Here is a 16,815-nt window from a genome sequence, read left to right as displayed (position 1 = left end):
AACAAAAAAAGAAAAAGAAAAGGGACGCCGACAGCAGCCCCACTCCTCCTGTTGCTTCAGTAAAAACACACCGGCAGCGTGTCTGCACGCCGCTTCTTCTCCGAGTGAGTCCCGGTCGACCCTGCGGTTAACGAGGGGGACGTTCACCCACTCGGTTCGGGGGATTTTAGTGGGAGTTTCCCCCCTCCCTCCCTCTGTAGTTTCGAACAGTGCTGGGGCGCGTGTGTGTGTGTTGTCTTCACTTTTCTTGGTGAAACCAAAAAAATTCATTAAAAAAAAAAAAATGCCACAGTTATCAGGCGGCGGCGGAGACCCGGAGCTTTGCGCCACAGACGAAATGATCCCGTTCAAAGACGAAGGAGACCCGCATAAGGAGCAGATCTTCGCCGAGCTCAGCCACTCGGAGGAAGAGGGAGACCTGGCAGACATCAAGTCATCTCTGGTCAACGAGTCAGAGAGCAGCCCCAACAGCCACGATGTGAGTAATGTTGTGTGTTGACTGATGTGGTGAGTGATGAGGGAGAGAGGAAGGTGGGTATCAACTCTGAGCTCCATTAGGGAGTTCAGAGGCAAACGGCCTGCATCAGGTCTGTAAACAAAGTTCTTTAATCCCCTTTAATCGTTAAAAGACCTGGTCAAAATAATTTCTTCCTGTGAAGACCCTGCACAGTTTTATACTGTAGCCTATGTTGAGCATTTTTATCATAAAGATTTAATCTTGGATTAAAAAAAAAGGAACCAGCTGAGTTCAGGTGCATTCATAGCCTCCTCTGTTGCACTTTGATTTTTAAAATGAATAGCTTTAGTGGTTGCACTCCCAATCTGCAGGTGTGCCAGCCTCACCTCCAGAAAACTCATCTACATTGTTACATCTTAGGCACCCAATAATCATCTTTTTTTTGGGTAACATTATAGGCCTTAATGCACACTTGAATGTATGTGGCAGCTGTAGTTTATTCATTTGTAGTGAAATTTGGAAACAAAAAGAAATAGAAGAGATATTTTAAGATGTAAGAATTGGGGCCTTGTGTGCTGCTTGTGACAAGCAGGCTAATAGTCATGTCTGCAGGGCTACCTTCAGCAGCTGTCAACAACAGCACATGAATCTGTTTAGCACACATGTCTTAAAACCTATTGACAAACAAGATGACTCATTTATTTCAAAGGTCACATCTTAAAAATATACAACCTAAATAAAAGGACAATTTCCAACTACATTGTCATCAGGATGATTATCTATTTTGAATGTTACTCTCATATTTCATTATTGTCGTATTCGTTTAATGGTGCCCAAGTGCTTTGGGGTTGAGACAAATATTGAACACATTTACAGCTGCATTTGTTTTAGCCTGTTACTGATCAGATTAAAAGGAGGAATTAAGAGGCAAATCATAACACATTTATTGTGTATGTAAATAAAATCGCAATGGAAGAATTATGAATGATGAATTTTTAATGTTTCTAAAATTATTACTCATGATTTATATTCTGTTGTTATGCAATGCCATTTTATCAGCACACATAAAGACACTGAATAGTCATGAAACATCACAGTTAAAATATGTTTTAAATTTTTTCTGCATCCGTCCATTTCTAGAGGCTGCAGCTTCCCCATCACAAAGTTAGTCGGCTGTTTTTGTCATTAACCGCAGTGTTAATGAAATTTTGGGCACATCCTGAACAAGACTGTACACATTCACCACCAAATGTCCTCGAGAGGCACGAGACAGAGGCTGAATGTTAATTAGGAATCCAGTGAAGTTCCCTCACTCAGCTTGTAGCCACCCTGAGGGGTCTGAACTCCAAAAAGAGGTCCTCTTCCCAATTCGGATTCAGAAAGAGAAAGGAAATGGATGTGCGAAAAGCAGGGGATTTATTATTTTTTTTAATTTTTTTTGTATAGCAAAAACTGTCTCCACCATTTTCTATTTTTCATGGGATGATTTTATTTCACGTTGCAGATGCTTTTAATTTGTAACACAAATACACTCCGTTTATTTGAATTCAGAAGAATGCTTAAACTGAGAGATGAAATTGAGAGTGGACCTATGGTATTGAAAACAAGTTAATTTGTAAGCTCCTTAAGGACATGAAGCTTAATTAAGTGGTTCTTTTGAAGCTTTGATGCAGGCTGCTCCATCACCTCTCTATAGGTGTGTGTGTGGGTGTGTGTGTCTGTGTGTGTGTGTGTGTGTGTGTGTGTTCTGCTTTGGTGACGAGCAAAAGGGACGGCATTTATTTGTCCCAGCATTTGTTCCCCAGTGTTTATGGGCGTCTGATGACCGTATCAAGCATGTATGTGTGTGTGTAACTGCGTTTGAAGGCCCTCCTAATTGATTTACCATCATTTCATTTTATTTTCTACAGGGAGCTAGACAGTCCCAAATACAGCAAGATTCATATCATGAAAAACACAGAGACCATTCTGAAGACGGTAAGTGACACCGCCTTAAGCAAGAGCTCGTTAAATCAGCATGCTTTTATAGGACGGCCAGGATTCCATTTAGCTGCACTAAAAGCCCCAGATTTTCAGAATAATTCACTGCAGTTCGAGAAGTTGAGATTTTAAGGGGACGACGTGGGGAAAAAAAAAAAAGTGCCACCTCGTTTTCCCCACACAGAAGTGATCAGTCACACTCTTGCACTGTTGGTCCTCTCCTTATCAGAGCCCCCCTCTGTTTCTGCTGCTCTCAGACAGATAATCTCTGATCCAAGTCTAGTCAGGACATGCTCTACCTTCATGGACAAAGCTACCTGATACCTAGCTCACAGATAAGGGTGCCTGCAGAACCAAAGAATACTTGAATTAAAAGGAGGATGGATATGCGCATTTCATGTTCATGATCATTATGGCACATGTGGCACGAGCCTACACGAGATAATTCAGAATCACATTTCTATCCCTTGTGTTTCTCATTATGCAATTACCCCAATAAACTATTTCCCCACATACATCAGCTCTCCGGTTGCACTGTCGCATGCAACATGTTGCTGCCGCCCGGGGCTCTTTGCTCTCTGGGTATTGTAGTCTGACCCCACTGCTGCAGGTCATTATTAGGGCTTCGAGGAAGAGTGTGTCTCCTCTTTGTTCCCCTTTCACTCCTGTGTGGGAGCCCCTCAAAGCAAACACTAGCTTTCTTCACAACAAGATCCATGTTGCCATTAGGCTATATATCATTAACACTCCCAACCCGCCCCCGCCCCCAGCCTTATCACGCAGCGCGCAGTTGAGTGGCAAGTGGCGCTGCATTGAGGCCTCCAGTATAAAGCTCCCCCTCTCAGGTCAAAGGCATAGAGGAACAGTTGGGGCGTCTCCTGTTTTGACACAGCCTGTATGTTCTTCTAATTGGTGCTAATTGGCACAGAGGGCCTCCATTGTTCCTCTGTATAATACTACCCTCCCCTCCAAGACGGGAAGAAAGGGCACAAACAAAAGGCCGAGGCGAAATGGGGCACGGGTTAAATCCAACGACAGTGATATCATTACAGCATCAAAACAGGCAGGCGAACTTTGTGCTCAGCTTTGTCATTATTACTTTCCTGATTTATTGACTGAAGCTCAATTAGAATGTTTGTTTGATTTGTAAGATTTGCGTTTAAAGCTCCAGTGTAGCGAGCTATCTAAGGAGTTTTGATGTTGATAAATAAAAAAATGAGCCTTTCGTAAACATGCAGTAAATTGTCACATTTTAACCTTTTTTATTATAAGGAAAACTCCAAGACCTGTACAGTAAAGGCCATCCGTACCAGGGCTACCCAGGCTACATCATGATGAGCAACATGAACGACTCCTACATGAACAATGGCTCCCTCTCGCCGCCCATGCCCAGAACGGTCAGTACCAACTCTCTGCTTTCTTTATTTAATTTTTTTATTTTTTTTACACAAGTCAGTTTAACTCATGATATCTTGACATGGAATGCTGTTCTTGTAACAATGTCAAAACCACTTTTTGAAGCCATTTGAGAGTCATAAAGTGAAAAAGGTATGAGCTAGGTATGGATTTTGCGTGGCATAGATATATGGTTAGAGAAATGACTCCAGAACCAATTTTATTTTGCCAGTATATTTGAGGCATGTTTTTTTTCTTTGGTGCGTTTTTAAAGTTTGTTTTCTTTTACATTGTTAGACGTTAAAAGGCCTGCAGATTAAACTGAAGTTCAGGAACTTTTTTTTTTTTTTTTTTTTTTCTGGATATCACAGTTCAAAACACAAACTGAAGTTAGGTGAGACAAGTTGTTTGTAAACTCTGTTGTAGTAATGCCACATAATCTGGTACTGTAACATAGAGCAGACTGAGGAAGAAGAAGGAAAGCAACTTGTGGCTTTACCTGTCCACAGACTCTGCTGTGCTGTCTCTCTTTTAAAACGTCTTACTTGTGATGATGATCAGTTGTTTTCCATATTGATGCTAAATAAACAAAAAAGTAAATGTTAAAAATGGAACTCAAATTCTATTTTTAAGAATCACTTAAAATGGATTGCATTACTTAATCAAATCAGCGCCTTAACATATAAACAAAATGTGCACCCATTTCTGGCTCTAGTTTTGATCGTTGATTTTGTTTGTTACCTAATAAAGTAGAAATCGCAAAAATATACTCTGAATACTCTGTAATTTGGATTGTTGGTTAGACAAAATAAGCAATTTTGAGATAACTGTGATATCTTGTTATATGTCCTTTTTAAAAATGTAAGAGACTAATCAATAAAGAAAAATCTGATTAGACTGATAAGGATATAGTCCTTAGTTGCAGCCCTACATGAGGTTAAAATTGTGAGCTAATATAGCACTGTTTTCATGACCTCTTTTTTTAGATAAAAATAGCATGTTTATAGCTTATCAAAGCTCTTGGGTCAAAATGCATGCAGCGTAATATATCAAATAAACATTAACTGTAATGTGAACTAAAAGCAACGGTTTTAGTTCTATCCTACCAAAACATTCAGTTTGGAATATCAAGTTTTAATGAGAAAACCATCCCGGCAAAACTCATTAATCACAAAGTTGTTGGACAAACAACTTGAATTTAATGAAATTAATGAAATGATGAATGAATAAAAATACAGCATTTCAGGTAAGATTGCATTTGTTGACTTACAAACTAAAAAACTTAATTACCTCATAATATGATATAAATAAATAATAAAACCAAAATATTCACTTCCAATGTGCGAAATGTTTGTGTTGTTGTGAGGTATCTTTGCACCATATTTACCTGCACTTCCCAGCATTGTTGACACCCGTCTCCTTGTGACTCTTGGAAAGTGAATGCCTGTCATACCACCAGCAGATTAACGTGAGATATACAGTATTTCTCATCTTGTTAAAATCTTAAGTGATGCATGTCTACATGACCCAAGTAAGCCCTCTAATTAGCCCAGCATGACTGAAGAGGCCTAAAGGCAACACCACGTCTCTGAGGCTGCCCTGCAGAGGAGTTTATAGTACCGTCCAGGGGTGGCGTGTGTTGTTGCAGAAGTCGTCCCTGTAATGGTATTAATTTCAGGCCAGCTGCAGGTCTCTCACTGGCGTCTTCCTGTGTCTGTCCCGTTTGCAAATTTCTCCTCTCAAGACAGACATGAAACGCAGGGCACACCAGCAGCTGTCCACCCTAATCCTGTTTTGTCCATGTCTCTGTATCACACTCTGGAAGACAACCAGCCTCAGTCTGGCTACGGTTTGGTACCTCCACACAGGAAACGCTCACACAAGCCCTGGGTTGTTTGTGCCTTTTGCAGTGCATACACGTTAGTTTCATCAGGTTAAAGTTGTGAAATGTGAGCTCTGCGTTATTATAAGAATCGGCTTTCAGAGGCAGATGTGATTGTCGGGGGCAGATGCCACATGCTGTGTGTAAAGGAACTTTATTCATTTGCAACACTATCACGGGATGATGTTAAAATTACATTGCTTCCCCTCTGCCAAAGTTGCAGAGGGTGAAAGTATGTGACATTGAAGAGAAAATGTGATTACCTCATGATTTGCCCTCTTCAGTTTACAAAATAAAGTGGTTTGTGAATTGTGAGGTGTGATGCTTTCCAAATCCTCTCTTTATGGCCTGTTTCCTGGTCAGTTTTATTGATTATTCTATCGTACGCACTAAAAAACTCGTAGAGGGTCTGAATGGAGACCAGCTGACTGTATGAGAGGAAATTACCCCTCACTGCAGATGAATAAGGCCAGGCAGTTAGGCAGTGTACTCGCTGCCAAAACTTTTAAAGCCCCGCTTTCATTTCATTTACCATGGCTGCTTTTTTTTTTTTTTTTTTTTTTTTTTTTTTTTCACCCAATTTTCCACCTCACCCTGTCTTCAATAAAACGGTAGTCATTTCATATACGTTTCTCTCACTTATCCAATAAAAAGAGCCAAGGCTTGGTGGAAGGATCACGGAACATGAGTCTTCTGGGTTTCTCACTGATGTCAGCTTGCTGCCTCTGCTGCCGGCCACCGCAGCCACAGTATCTGCAGGCCTGGGATCGGTTTTCAACCGAGATCAAAGGCACATTCTCCCTTTCATTCTCTTCCATCCCCAGCCCCACCACCGCCCCCAATCCCAGTCGTTTAGATTGATTTCCATTGACCATGACATTCCTGCACATGCCGTCCAGTCATGATGGAGCTTTTGGGAGTAGCTGATTGTCAGCAGATTTTCCTCCACCACAAGAAGCTAAGATTTTGGTGTCAAGATGCCTAATGGTGTTCAGTTGCATATACACGTTGGCCACTTCAAAGAGTCAGTGGTGTGTATGAATACCCCCATGTTTATGTAAACCTATAGCTGTTTTAGGATGTGGAGTCTGCAGCAAAGTATCCTGAGCAAAATGAGCAGTGAGTTCATCATCACGTGATGTGGATCCTTCTCTTGAAGGAGCAAACGGGGCTTTGTGGTTACTGTGCGTGATGCTTGGGACGAGTGCCTAAGTAGCTTTATGTTGTCTTGCCTACATTTATACGTACACAAAAAAATAGGCTATTAGGAGAAATTAGGTTAAATCAGGACATTAGCTGGTATATTTTAAGTGTATCAGTGATATATACAGACACTTAAACTTGTAGAGATTTTTTTTTTTTTTTTGGTCCGTGCATTTGGACTGATGACATAGTGACAGGACAGGCCCTGTACTGAGACTGTGGAGAGTTGTTCCTGATTGTGCTAATATGTATACATTTTAAAGATGGCTGTAGGAATCATCTCCACTTATTTATTCAGTTACAGTCTCACTTGAGATTGAATCATTATAGGACTCGGCAGCTTTAAATCCTGTCATTTAAGTAGACAGAAGACTGATCATCTTGTGTGCATCTGGATCGCGGTTGGCGTTTCTCTCTCAAGTCGTTTTCGGACGCATCAGTGAAGTGACTTACATGTAATGATTCACAGTTCTGCTGTTATAACCTTTGGGTGTGTGAAAATGGCACAGATTATGAATATAGGGAAGGATTGTTTTCTCTCTGGCCTCTTGTGTCTTATTTGTGAATATTTGTATTGACAATTGAAACATTTTGGTCCGAATGATCATATTGCCCCATAATGGTATTGATGATAATGGTTGCCAAGTATAAATCTTCAAAGCATTTAGGATGTCATCACTCCAGGCTTGATGTGTGGAGGAAGAGAAGTCCAGTGCTTCTAAGGGGTTTTGTCTCATCTTTCAAAGAAGTTGTCCTGCAGCCTCCTCAACTCAAGTGAGGATTTGAAAATGACAGTTTCTAAATAAAGATCTACAGGCACATGATGGACAGTACTTATTTTTAAATGACCTGAAATCTATTCTCAGATTCTGTTGCTTTTGTCACATGCACGTTTACCCCTTTTTGTTAAAATCACAAAAGCTCCAATTTTACATGCTCCTCTATGGGTTAAAAGAAACCATGCAACCTCTAAGCTCATGACATCTTACCTAAACCCTTTGAATGAACTAATAAATGCATGGTTGACGAGATAAAGACAACCGCTTGTTCTTAGTTCTGAAATGTTGATAGTGCAGCGATAGTATAAGGTTTTTCACCTGACTGTGAAGATGTGTTGGCGATCTCCAGCTGTGTTGGAACAGTGTTATGGTCTTGAGCAACAGCTTGAGGAGAGGAATGGATAGAATCCCTTTTTTTTTTTGCTGCTGTGGTGGTGGTGGTGGTGGTGGTGGTGGGGAGTTAAGAGAGCTCCCTCTCCTTTTGCTGTTCACTCTTTTTTTCCCTTTGGACCTTCAATTGCAGATCCTCATAGCGAGAAAGAGGGGGTGTGGAGGGGGTGCAGCGCTGTACTTTCCTTTGATGTAGTGGGAACGTGACGGATCTGCTAGCCAGTGTCTCGCAGCGTGGAATCACTAACCCAGGCTTACCTAACGGGATTTGGTAGGACCGCTCTGGTGTCCCTCAGTGCCATGTGTGTCCTGAGCTCATGCCCCCAGCACTACCGTGGAAGATCCCTGTTAAAGAGAACACTGCATTTACCAGCAGCCTTCATGTCCACACATAATGTTCTAGATGGCAGCTCATGGCACCATGTGTAGTTTTTCCAAGTCTCACTATAGGGTGGACATGCTGTGTGAAGTTTACCAGAGCTAAATGCAGCATTTTGTCTTTAAGTAGCTTGTCTCCATATGATCATCCAGCTGTCAACTCGTGCTCTATAAACAGTACTGTCTATATGTGCATTTGAGTCTAAAAATAAATAAATAATAATAACGAAAATATAGCAACTGTCAAAAGACAGAAGTATAATGGCCTCATTTAATTCTGTATATACCAAATCGGCACATGTCAAAGAGTCACGCTGGCGTTGATGTCATCTGCTGTGGAGCTCTATCAAACGGCAAACTCTACGTGTGCACATGAAGCACAGCAGCAGGGACCTCCCACAGAAGAAACACTTGGCGTCTCAGACTCTTTGTAGTGCCGCTGGGTCGTGGTGTTTTATAAACAGCACCATTAACGCCAAGGTTTCTTCACGTCCTCCGCTGTATGTTGATGCTGGTTGACACATTTACTCCATATGCACGGCGCTAACGACGCCATGTGGTTGCAATCACCTTATCGGGTTAGCTCAGCAGAGTGGTTGTCTACCAGATTGTTGTCTAAGATGAGAACCCAAAATAAGATAATCAAGGTTTAACTTTGTGGTGGTTTTATTTTTCTTGATAGTGTGAGTGCATGCAGATTGATTTTTGAGTTTACAAAGATTTGACGTTTCTATATGCTTATACTAAAAAAAAAAAAAAAAAAACCATGCCATGCACTTATTTTTTTTATTTGTGTTCCTGAACTATTATCTGTGCTATTCTAACACGTTAAAACTGACACGCCCTTTTTAAGGCAGTGTAATTACATTTAAAATGAGAACAAGCAGCAGATATAATCAGAAACTTCCTGATGTAAAAAAACACACAAAAAAATATGGTATAAGTGTTCAAAAATGCTGAAAATTGTGTTTTTTTTTATGCGTGTGAGAAAAGCAATCGCGAGCGTCATGAGCATGACATGCAGGTGCACACTTAACCCCTGTTGATGTTTATTTTGGCCGTGTGTTATGGCTCAAAGCGAAGCACTCATAGATGATGATGATACTTTCTTCGCTCCCCATCCTCCCACTGAATTGGATGAAGCTTAACCAATCAAGCAGTGCTGCCTGGAGCCAGCCAGTCAGGCTTCCATGGGCAGACCGCCGCTCAAGCCAACAACACCTGCTCAGAGAACTTCACTCTTCACCAGCAGCCTGCCACTGATCTCCAGGGGTCAGTGGAGGGCCTCGCCAAGGTTGTCCCTTATGCCCAATTCTGTTTGAATGGCCTGGGCGTGGACTTCCTGTGAGGGTGGATCTGAAATGGAGACTAGAGGGGTGTGTGTAAATGTGTTCAGTGTTTTTGTCAATTTGTTGTACAAACGACTGTGCTTAGTTAAATTGGACAGTGGGTGAAGTGATTGTCTCTTCTCTCTTTTTTTGGGGCTTTACAATGGATTTATAGTTCTCGTCGGTTACATAAAAAATATGTTAAATATGCCCCAACAGCACAAGTTTCATTGACCCGGGTCAGTCTTTAGGCCGTGATTGAAGCTTGACAGTAGTCCCTCAAAGCTGATCACAGTACCTCACTGTTCCCTGATACAGTCATAAAATGAGTAAAAACATGAATAGCTTTATTGACTTCATCCTGACAGCTTGTAGGTCTATATAGAGGCGAGCAGTGTTCCAGCTAGTAAACTGCAGCACGGGGAACAATAGGACCACAGGAGTGAAACATGGGTGCAAATCCTGCCGGCTGTGTCCAGACTTCAGAGAAGCTCAAACAGCCCTCACTTTGTCCAGCTAAGAAATAAGGCTATGATCAATGGCTGCTCTGTTTTGTATGAAGTTGGTCAGTCTCTGGTGCTCTCTTTCCCTCCCTCCCTTCTCTTTGCTGTTTCATATTTTTCAGAAGCTCATTATTTCTTTCTGCTATGGGTGTGAGTGCTAAAGAGGCTCACATGCAATGTGTATCTGACAGCGCTGAAATATTAATGGTCCCCAGTGTAGGAGGTTGGTATACGGCCTGCATAGTTGCATTACAAAGGGTGCCTTCTCGCCACCAGGCTTTATTAGCAGAGCTGTTAAACGAATGGATGGATATAGCATTTTTTTCATGCCTCCTTTTGTGTTCAGCACCAGACCACTTTCTTTTCGTCGAACAATTTGCAACACATAGCCAAATGGGTATTCGTTTGAGAGAGAGAGACACACACACACACACACACACACACACACACACACACACACACACACACACACACACACACACACACACACACTGAAGTGTAAGAGCTGCACTGCACTGTTGAGCTTTCTGTGGGAGGACAAAGAGGAGGGCTTTGCTATCAGTTCATTTTGTGTGGTCTCGGCCATAAAAAACACGCTGTTCTTTGACTGTGAAAAAAGCCTGTCTTTAATTTTTGGGAAACCCATAAAAGTTTGTCGCTCCTTTCATATCGGCTGCAGAATTGAAAACAAATGCTACATTCTCCCCTCCTCTCCTTTGAACTGGCCAATTATGGAGTTGTGAAAATAAAAATCAGTCTGTAGATCTCTTTACCCTCTTTCTTTTCTTTCCTTCCTTCTCTCCCCCCTTCTCTCTCTCTCTCTTTCTTTCTTCCTCACTCACTTTTTTTCCTCCCCCTTGTTTTTGAAGAAACCGAGGGGGATCACTGATGTCAAAGTCAAAACCAAGAGCATTAAGAAAACTGGCGAAATGCAATACAGCTGCAATCCGACATGACGCTAGAAAATAGAGCTGAGGAGCAGAAAGCCTCTCTCCCGTATTCCCAGGGCGCGCAACTGCTCCCGGCCTTGGCTTTGATCTCTTCAAAGCCTCCTGCCTCCTACTAGATGGAGAGTCTTGGCTGCCGCTCGTGAGCGCTGCAGAGAGGCAGGGAGGGAGGTGGGGGGGTGTTTTTCGGGGGGGGGAGCCGTCGTCTTTTCCTTTCCTGGGCTGAAATCAATCACGGTGCCGAGGCAATTATGTGTAATGCAACCCCAGCCAGATTAGTGACTCTTGTTACCTGAGCGACCGGAGCTCTGTAATCTGTGAGACACACCGGCCTCCCCAGCACAGAAGTAGCCAAAAAACAGGCGAGGGCACTCGGGGTAAAGGAGGGGAGAGGGAGAGGTGCTGAAAAGCAGGCTGCCATGCTGCTGTCCAGCAGAGCAGAAAATCAGAGTACAATGGAGTGATTACACTTGCAGATGTAGCCATATTTATGATGAGGTGGATAGAGAGAGCAGAAAGAATGACGAGTGCTGATTGCCATGGAGCTTGCTAGTTAGTGTGCTAACGAGCCGGGTCTCTTTTGTGTTAAAACATGTGCCTAATGTCACCTCCACTGTGCTTCCAGTCCTCCCCCACCATCTCCCGCCCCGTCCTCCCTCTAGTGTCATATCTCTATCCCTCATGCCCTCCACAGTCGGCTCCGAAATGCAAGCTTGGCCAAGGCTCCTGCCCCAGGCGCCCAATTTACTATGGCTGGAGAAAAATTCAGTGGCCCCAAGTCACAGAGGAAAACAGCAGAGCTGAATGCTGCTCTTTCCCTGCTGCTGCAGTTTGTCTGATCTGTGCAACTGTTTCAGTGTCTTAACACGCAGCAGTGTAACAATTTACACCCTTCTGCTTTTTTTTTTTTTTTATGTGGCTTACTGAGGAGATTTATCCCAATTATGTTTGCTTCTAGTTTAGGCAAATCTAGAACGTGGTAGGAGTTTGATGCTCATGACTAATACCACCTTGCGTATGTTCTAAGATTATTTAGTTGTATGACTTTTTTTTTTAAAGCCTATGATAATTTCTTGTGGGATTTTTAGAAACAATTAATTGGAGGCTTGGTAGAGGGCAGAGGAAAAAGTTCAGCTTCACATTATTGGTATTTACTTGGAAATATATGATTGCCTTGGCTTTTATTCTCCCTCTGCGCTCTGTAAGAGCTAATGTCACAGGGATGAGAACAAGGCTTTGTTTTTTTTTTCCCTCAGCAGTCACTTGATGCAGGATGATGAAACCCACAAAGATATCTAGCAAGAATGTGTTTATTCATCTGATGAGCTCGCCTTGTGCTCCATGTTTCTTTTGATCATCGGCCTGCTCGGTCGGTGATTGAAGGCACTTGTTTTCCTTGTAGGATGTACACATTGAATAAATTAGATATACCGTCCTGTAATAATCGAATGTAGATGATCAGGACCTTGATGTCTGCGATGGTTTTAACAAGGCGGGCTGACAGGCAAGTGGAGCTGACTCTAAAAATATAAAGGTCACGCTGAATGGATTATGTGGCATCAATGGAGCCACCGTCCAGCTCAGCAGGAGCCCTTAAATCCACTAGCAGCCATAACCCCTCGGCTCAGGGGCCAGGTGACGCTTTTCATGTCCTCCAATGGACAGACATCACAGAGGCATCCTCTACTTTGAGCTGCCCGTCATCAAACAATGCATCAAAACATCAAATCAATCCACCCCCACTGGATCTATCTTTTGAAATGAAAGATAGGGGGGATGGAAGTGCCCACCACGCCCCCCCGCACCCCACCTCTACATTTTCATTTCTCCCATTGCAGACATTAACACTTCTTCCATACTGAAGCAATGATATGGTGAAAAGGTTGTGCTTGATTATTAAATCAAATGTGGTTACAAATCTGCTCAGGGCCAGGTTTATGTGGGTCCACCTTATGAAAAGGTGAAAACGGCTTATTTTATGGCGTTTTTCCATTACATGGTACCTGCTCGACTCGCCTCGACTCTACTCGACTCTACTCGCCTCGACTCGCTGTGCGTCCGTTTTCCATTGCAGATTTTAGTATCGCCTCAGCGTGGCTGGTCGTCAAAGCGACTGCCGTGGGCGTGGCTTAGTAGCTTGCTTTTCCCATTGACATATCCCCGACGCATTTCCTGGTTCTCCATTTCCGTAAACAACATGATATCAAAGAGATAGTTAACGTTTACTGCTCCAGATTTCCCACCGTGGTCACATATATATGACTCTAGAGTCGCTACTTGCTGCGGAGATAATCGCCGTCACTCTCTCACTTCTCCCTCGCTCACTAGCTCCCCACACACACACATACGGCGACTCGACACACACACATCACACATGCACACACCAGCGCACCAGTATAACCATCAGGCCACTTGTATGCTACGGAGAAAGCTCTGCGTGGAGCCTCCGGCAGCAAAAAAACACCGCTGGCTAAACTATTTAAAAATGCCGTCTCTCGCTAGCAATGCAGTGATCAGTGACGCTTCTTTCCGACCAATCAGCAGCCTGCAGGGTTTCACGTCACCTTCTCGGCTCGCCTCAGCTCGCTTGGAACCTTGACTGAGCAGGTACTAAAAAAAGTACCTGTTAGCAGGTACCAGGTACTTTTTTTCATAATGGAAAACCAAAAAAGGCGACTAGAGTCGAGGCAAGGCGAGTAGGTACCATGTAATGGAAAAGCGCCAATAGTCTCTGGGATTGCAACTCCAGGATCACTATAGCGACACTACTATGGTAGATTGGTACTTTAAGCCCTACTTCTTAAATTCTGCTGCCCGTGATTGCAAAGATGTGTGTGAACATGATTGTACACAACTTGAACAGAACTTAATACAAACTTGCCAAAAGTTGACGCAGTAAAGGAAAGATTTTAATTTGATCATCCACACGTTGGCTGTAGAAACTTCTAGCAATTATCTGAATGGCTCAAGTCATTATCCCCACATCTTACTTGCATTGGTTTGTTAAGATCAATCTATTTTATTTACCGGCAAAGAAGATAGATGGATACACATTCATGGTTGCCACTTACTGCAGCCTACTTTTTGTTTTATATTTTCTACAAATAACCTAATCATTCATAATTCTTTCCCAGAGCCAAACGTTATATATTGTCAATGCTTGATTCATCTGACCAATTGTCCCAAACCCAAAGATATCCAGCTCGGCTCATTCAATTTAACATTGCTTTCTTAATAGACAAATTAGATAATATTAAAAGCATAAAGCATATTAAGAGCTGAATTACAACCACGGTGTGTTCATTGTATGGCGTATCATTCTTTTTTTTGTAGCATCAGGTGCATGAGTGTGCCCTGTAATGTTGCTGTAACCATATGCCCTCAGCCTAAGGATCCCCTTTTGTGCTCCAGAAATTCACTATTACCATTTCTTTAGAGGTATCAAGGGATAAGCAGACGTTGTCGGTTGCCATGTTGTACATGGCCGTTGTTTTGTTTGTATTAAAGCCCACAAAACCCTGCCACAGAGCTAATTGATGAGGCGGGGTTTTCATGTGACCGTCCAGATCCTTGTAGAGCTTCTTGAAGTGCTCTGTGCTTCTGTGGGGATGGAGAAAAGCCATTTGTTCTGAGGGGGATCAGATTTGAATAGCTTTGTGCTTTTCATTCAGATCTTAACAGGGGCGTGTGCGCCTGGTTGGAAAGAAACCCTAAAAATGTGTGGTTTGATTAATGACTAATTCCAGGCTGAAAGGCAGTTGTTGGTAGTCTTTACCAGTTAATCCCTTAAAACGTGGAATCACACCCAAACAGTGGGCTGCTTTATTGTTGTACGGTCTATAATGTGAATGAGCCGAAAGGTTTGCAATGTGATCCACAACCATGAATGCTTCTTAGCACTGTGGCATTAACCTTGCCTCATTATAGCCGGGACCAAAGCGGTCATATGACTTGTAACGTCATGAAAAACACAGCTTTTGTCAAATTATGTAAAAAAAAGATCATTTTGGAAGTAAAAGGAGACGTGTTTAGCTTCAAGCGTAATGGTTGGTTGGGGTGAAAAGAGCATTGATCGTGTGACTACAGGGTCAAAGTTCAGATCAAAGTCAGGACACAGGTGTTATAACACCTGAGGCAACAGGGCTTCTTGTGACCCACAGTTTTCAAAGCATTACATAACCTATTTAACCCTATTACAAGACATTACAAAATTTACAAAATTCAGGCATTTCTCTGTGGATTTTTACTTTTTGTTTTAGTCATCAATGGTACAGACCCCCTAACCCATCAATATTTTCTATTCCACTTTGTGTCGGTGGCTGTGCGTCGGTCTGAGTGAAATACAGAAGGAAAACTAGGTCAATACTCTACAGCTCAGGCAGAAGCAGCTCTCATTCAAATCACCTCCCCATCCACATTTTCCTAGCTTGTGCCATTGAAAAGCTTCCCCGCAAAAAACGCGGCAGCGCCTCTGCAGCCTTATGCTGTCTGCCTTCGTCCAGCTCTCCCTGGCTAGCTTGCAGTGCTAATATTTACCCCTTTTTTCCGTAGATGTATTATGAAATGTTGCGTTGGAGCTAGCTGGGGCTTAGTAAGAAGAGTACTGTCTCTAGCTTTCGTCTCCACAGGTAGAGACACACAAAGACCCCCACCAGACTCTATTTTCCCCCTCAACGCTGAGCTCCCAAATCCAAACTGACAGCCATTCATGCCCAGAATACCTGGGCGAAAGCTGAGGGGGGGAAACACTATCTAGGTGTAGCAGGCAAATCCGCTCTTGTTCGACGGATCTCTAAAGCTCCAGCATAAGGCAACTCATCAGCACTTTTCCTCCATTCTGCACTGCATTTTTTTCTCCCTCTTTCTCTGTGTCTCTGGTATTGTGCGGAGGCTAAGGTTTTAGCGCGCTTGCCACACAAAGTTAGCGTGTGCTGCGATTTTATTTGTGTACATCTCTCAGGGCCTTCGAGTGTTGTTGAATGTGGATGTTGGCACCACCGGGCTGCCTGGCAAGAATGTAGCTACTCAGCAGACCAGAGCTGGCTTCTAATGATAAATCATGCAGCGTGTTAATGCAGCAACTGGGTTGCTATAAATAGTTGCTAGAGAAGGATGACGATTGATTCAGGAAGAAAAATAAAGCATGCAACTAACATTTTCTGCTTGTGGTCAGCTTCAACGGCTGAGTTCAAACATAGGGCCCTAAGACACAACATTGCCCCTGGTTTGAAACACACAGCTGATCAGGTAATTGAAGCAGTGATGCAGCTAAAGGCTTTATGACTAAGATTGTAATACAGTTAGACACATTGACACTGTTCAGATACACCAGGTAGCTGTTTTTTTTTTTTTTTGTGTGCTTCCGGTGCTGAGAAAATGACACAATTCTGCAAGACTGGTGTCATCTACAGTAAGGTGTTGTTGGGAGTTTCAGTTAACCTGTCTCAATACATCCAAGGCAACTGATGGAGCTGCAGAGAGAGGAGCCATGTTCTTTGTGGGGGTATAGATGCCTAGTGGGTGCTCAAGAGTGTGTGCGGTCTGTCTTTTGTGTACGTGTTTGCGTGTGCACT

General features: G+C 42.8%; 1 protein-coding gene across 5 annotated transcripts in view; it reads left to right on the top strand.

Annotated features, from left to right (window-relative positions):
* Window positions 1–237: 237 nt before the first annotated feature.
* The window catches only part of lef1 (lymphoid enhancer-binding factor 1), a 41,355-nt gene continuing 24,777 nt past the window's right edge, over window positions 238–16,815 (top strand). For all 5 annotated transcript variants that reach the window (XR_003694229.1, XM_028596897.1, XM_028596894.1 and 2 more), the window contains exons 1-3: window positions 238–478; window positions 2,368–2,434; window positions 3,710–3,834. Coding sequence is in view for 4 of the 5 variants with exons in the window: in XM_028596897.1 (XP_028452698.1) it covers window positions 284–478; window positions 2,368–2,434; window positions 3,710–3,834 (387 nt within the window). In the remaining variant the exon portion in view is untranslated. The remainder of the gene's footprint in view (window positions 479–2,367; window positions 2,435–3,709; window positions 3,835–16,815) is intronic.

Source organism: Perca flavescens, chromosome 2 (assembly GCF_004354835.1).
Source record: "Perca flavescens isolate YP-PL-M2 chromosome 2, PFLA_1.0, whole genome shotgun sequence".
Lineage (NCBI taxonomy): Eukaryota > Metazoa > Chordata > Actinopteri > Perciformes > Percidae > Perca > Perca flavescens.
This window is presented reverse-complemented; position numbering and strand designations above follow the sequence as displayed.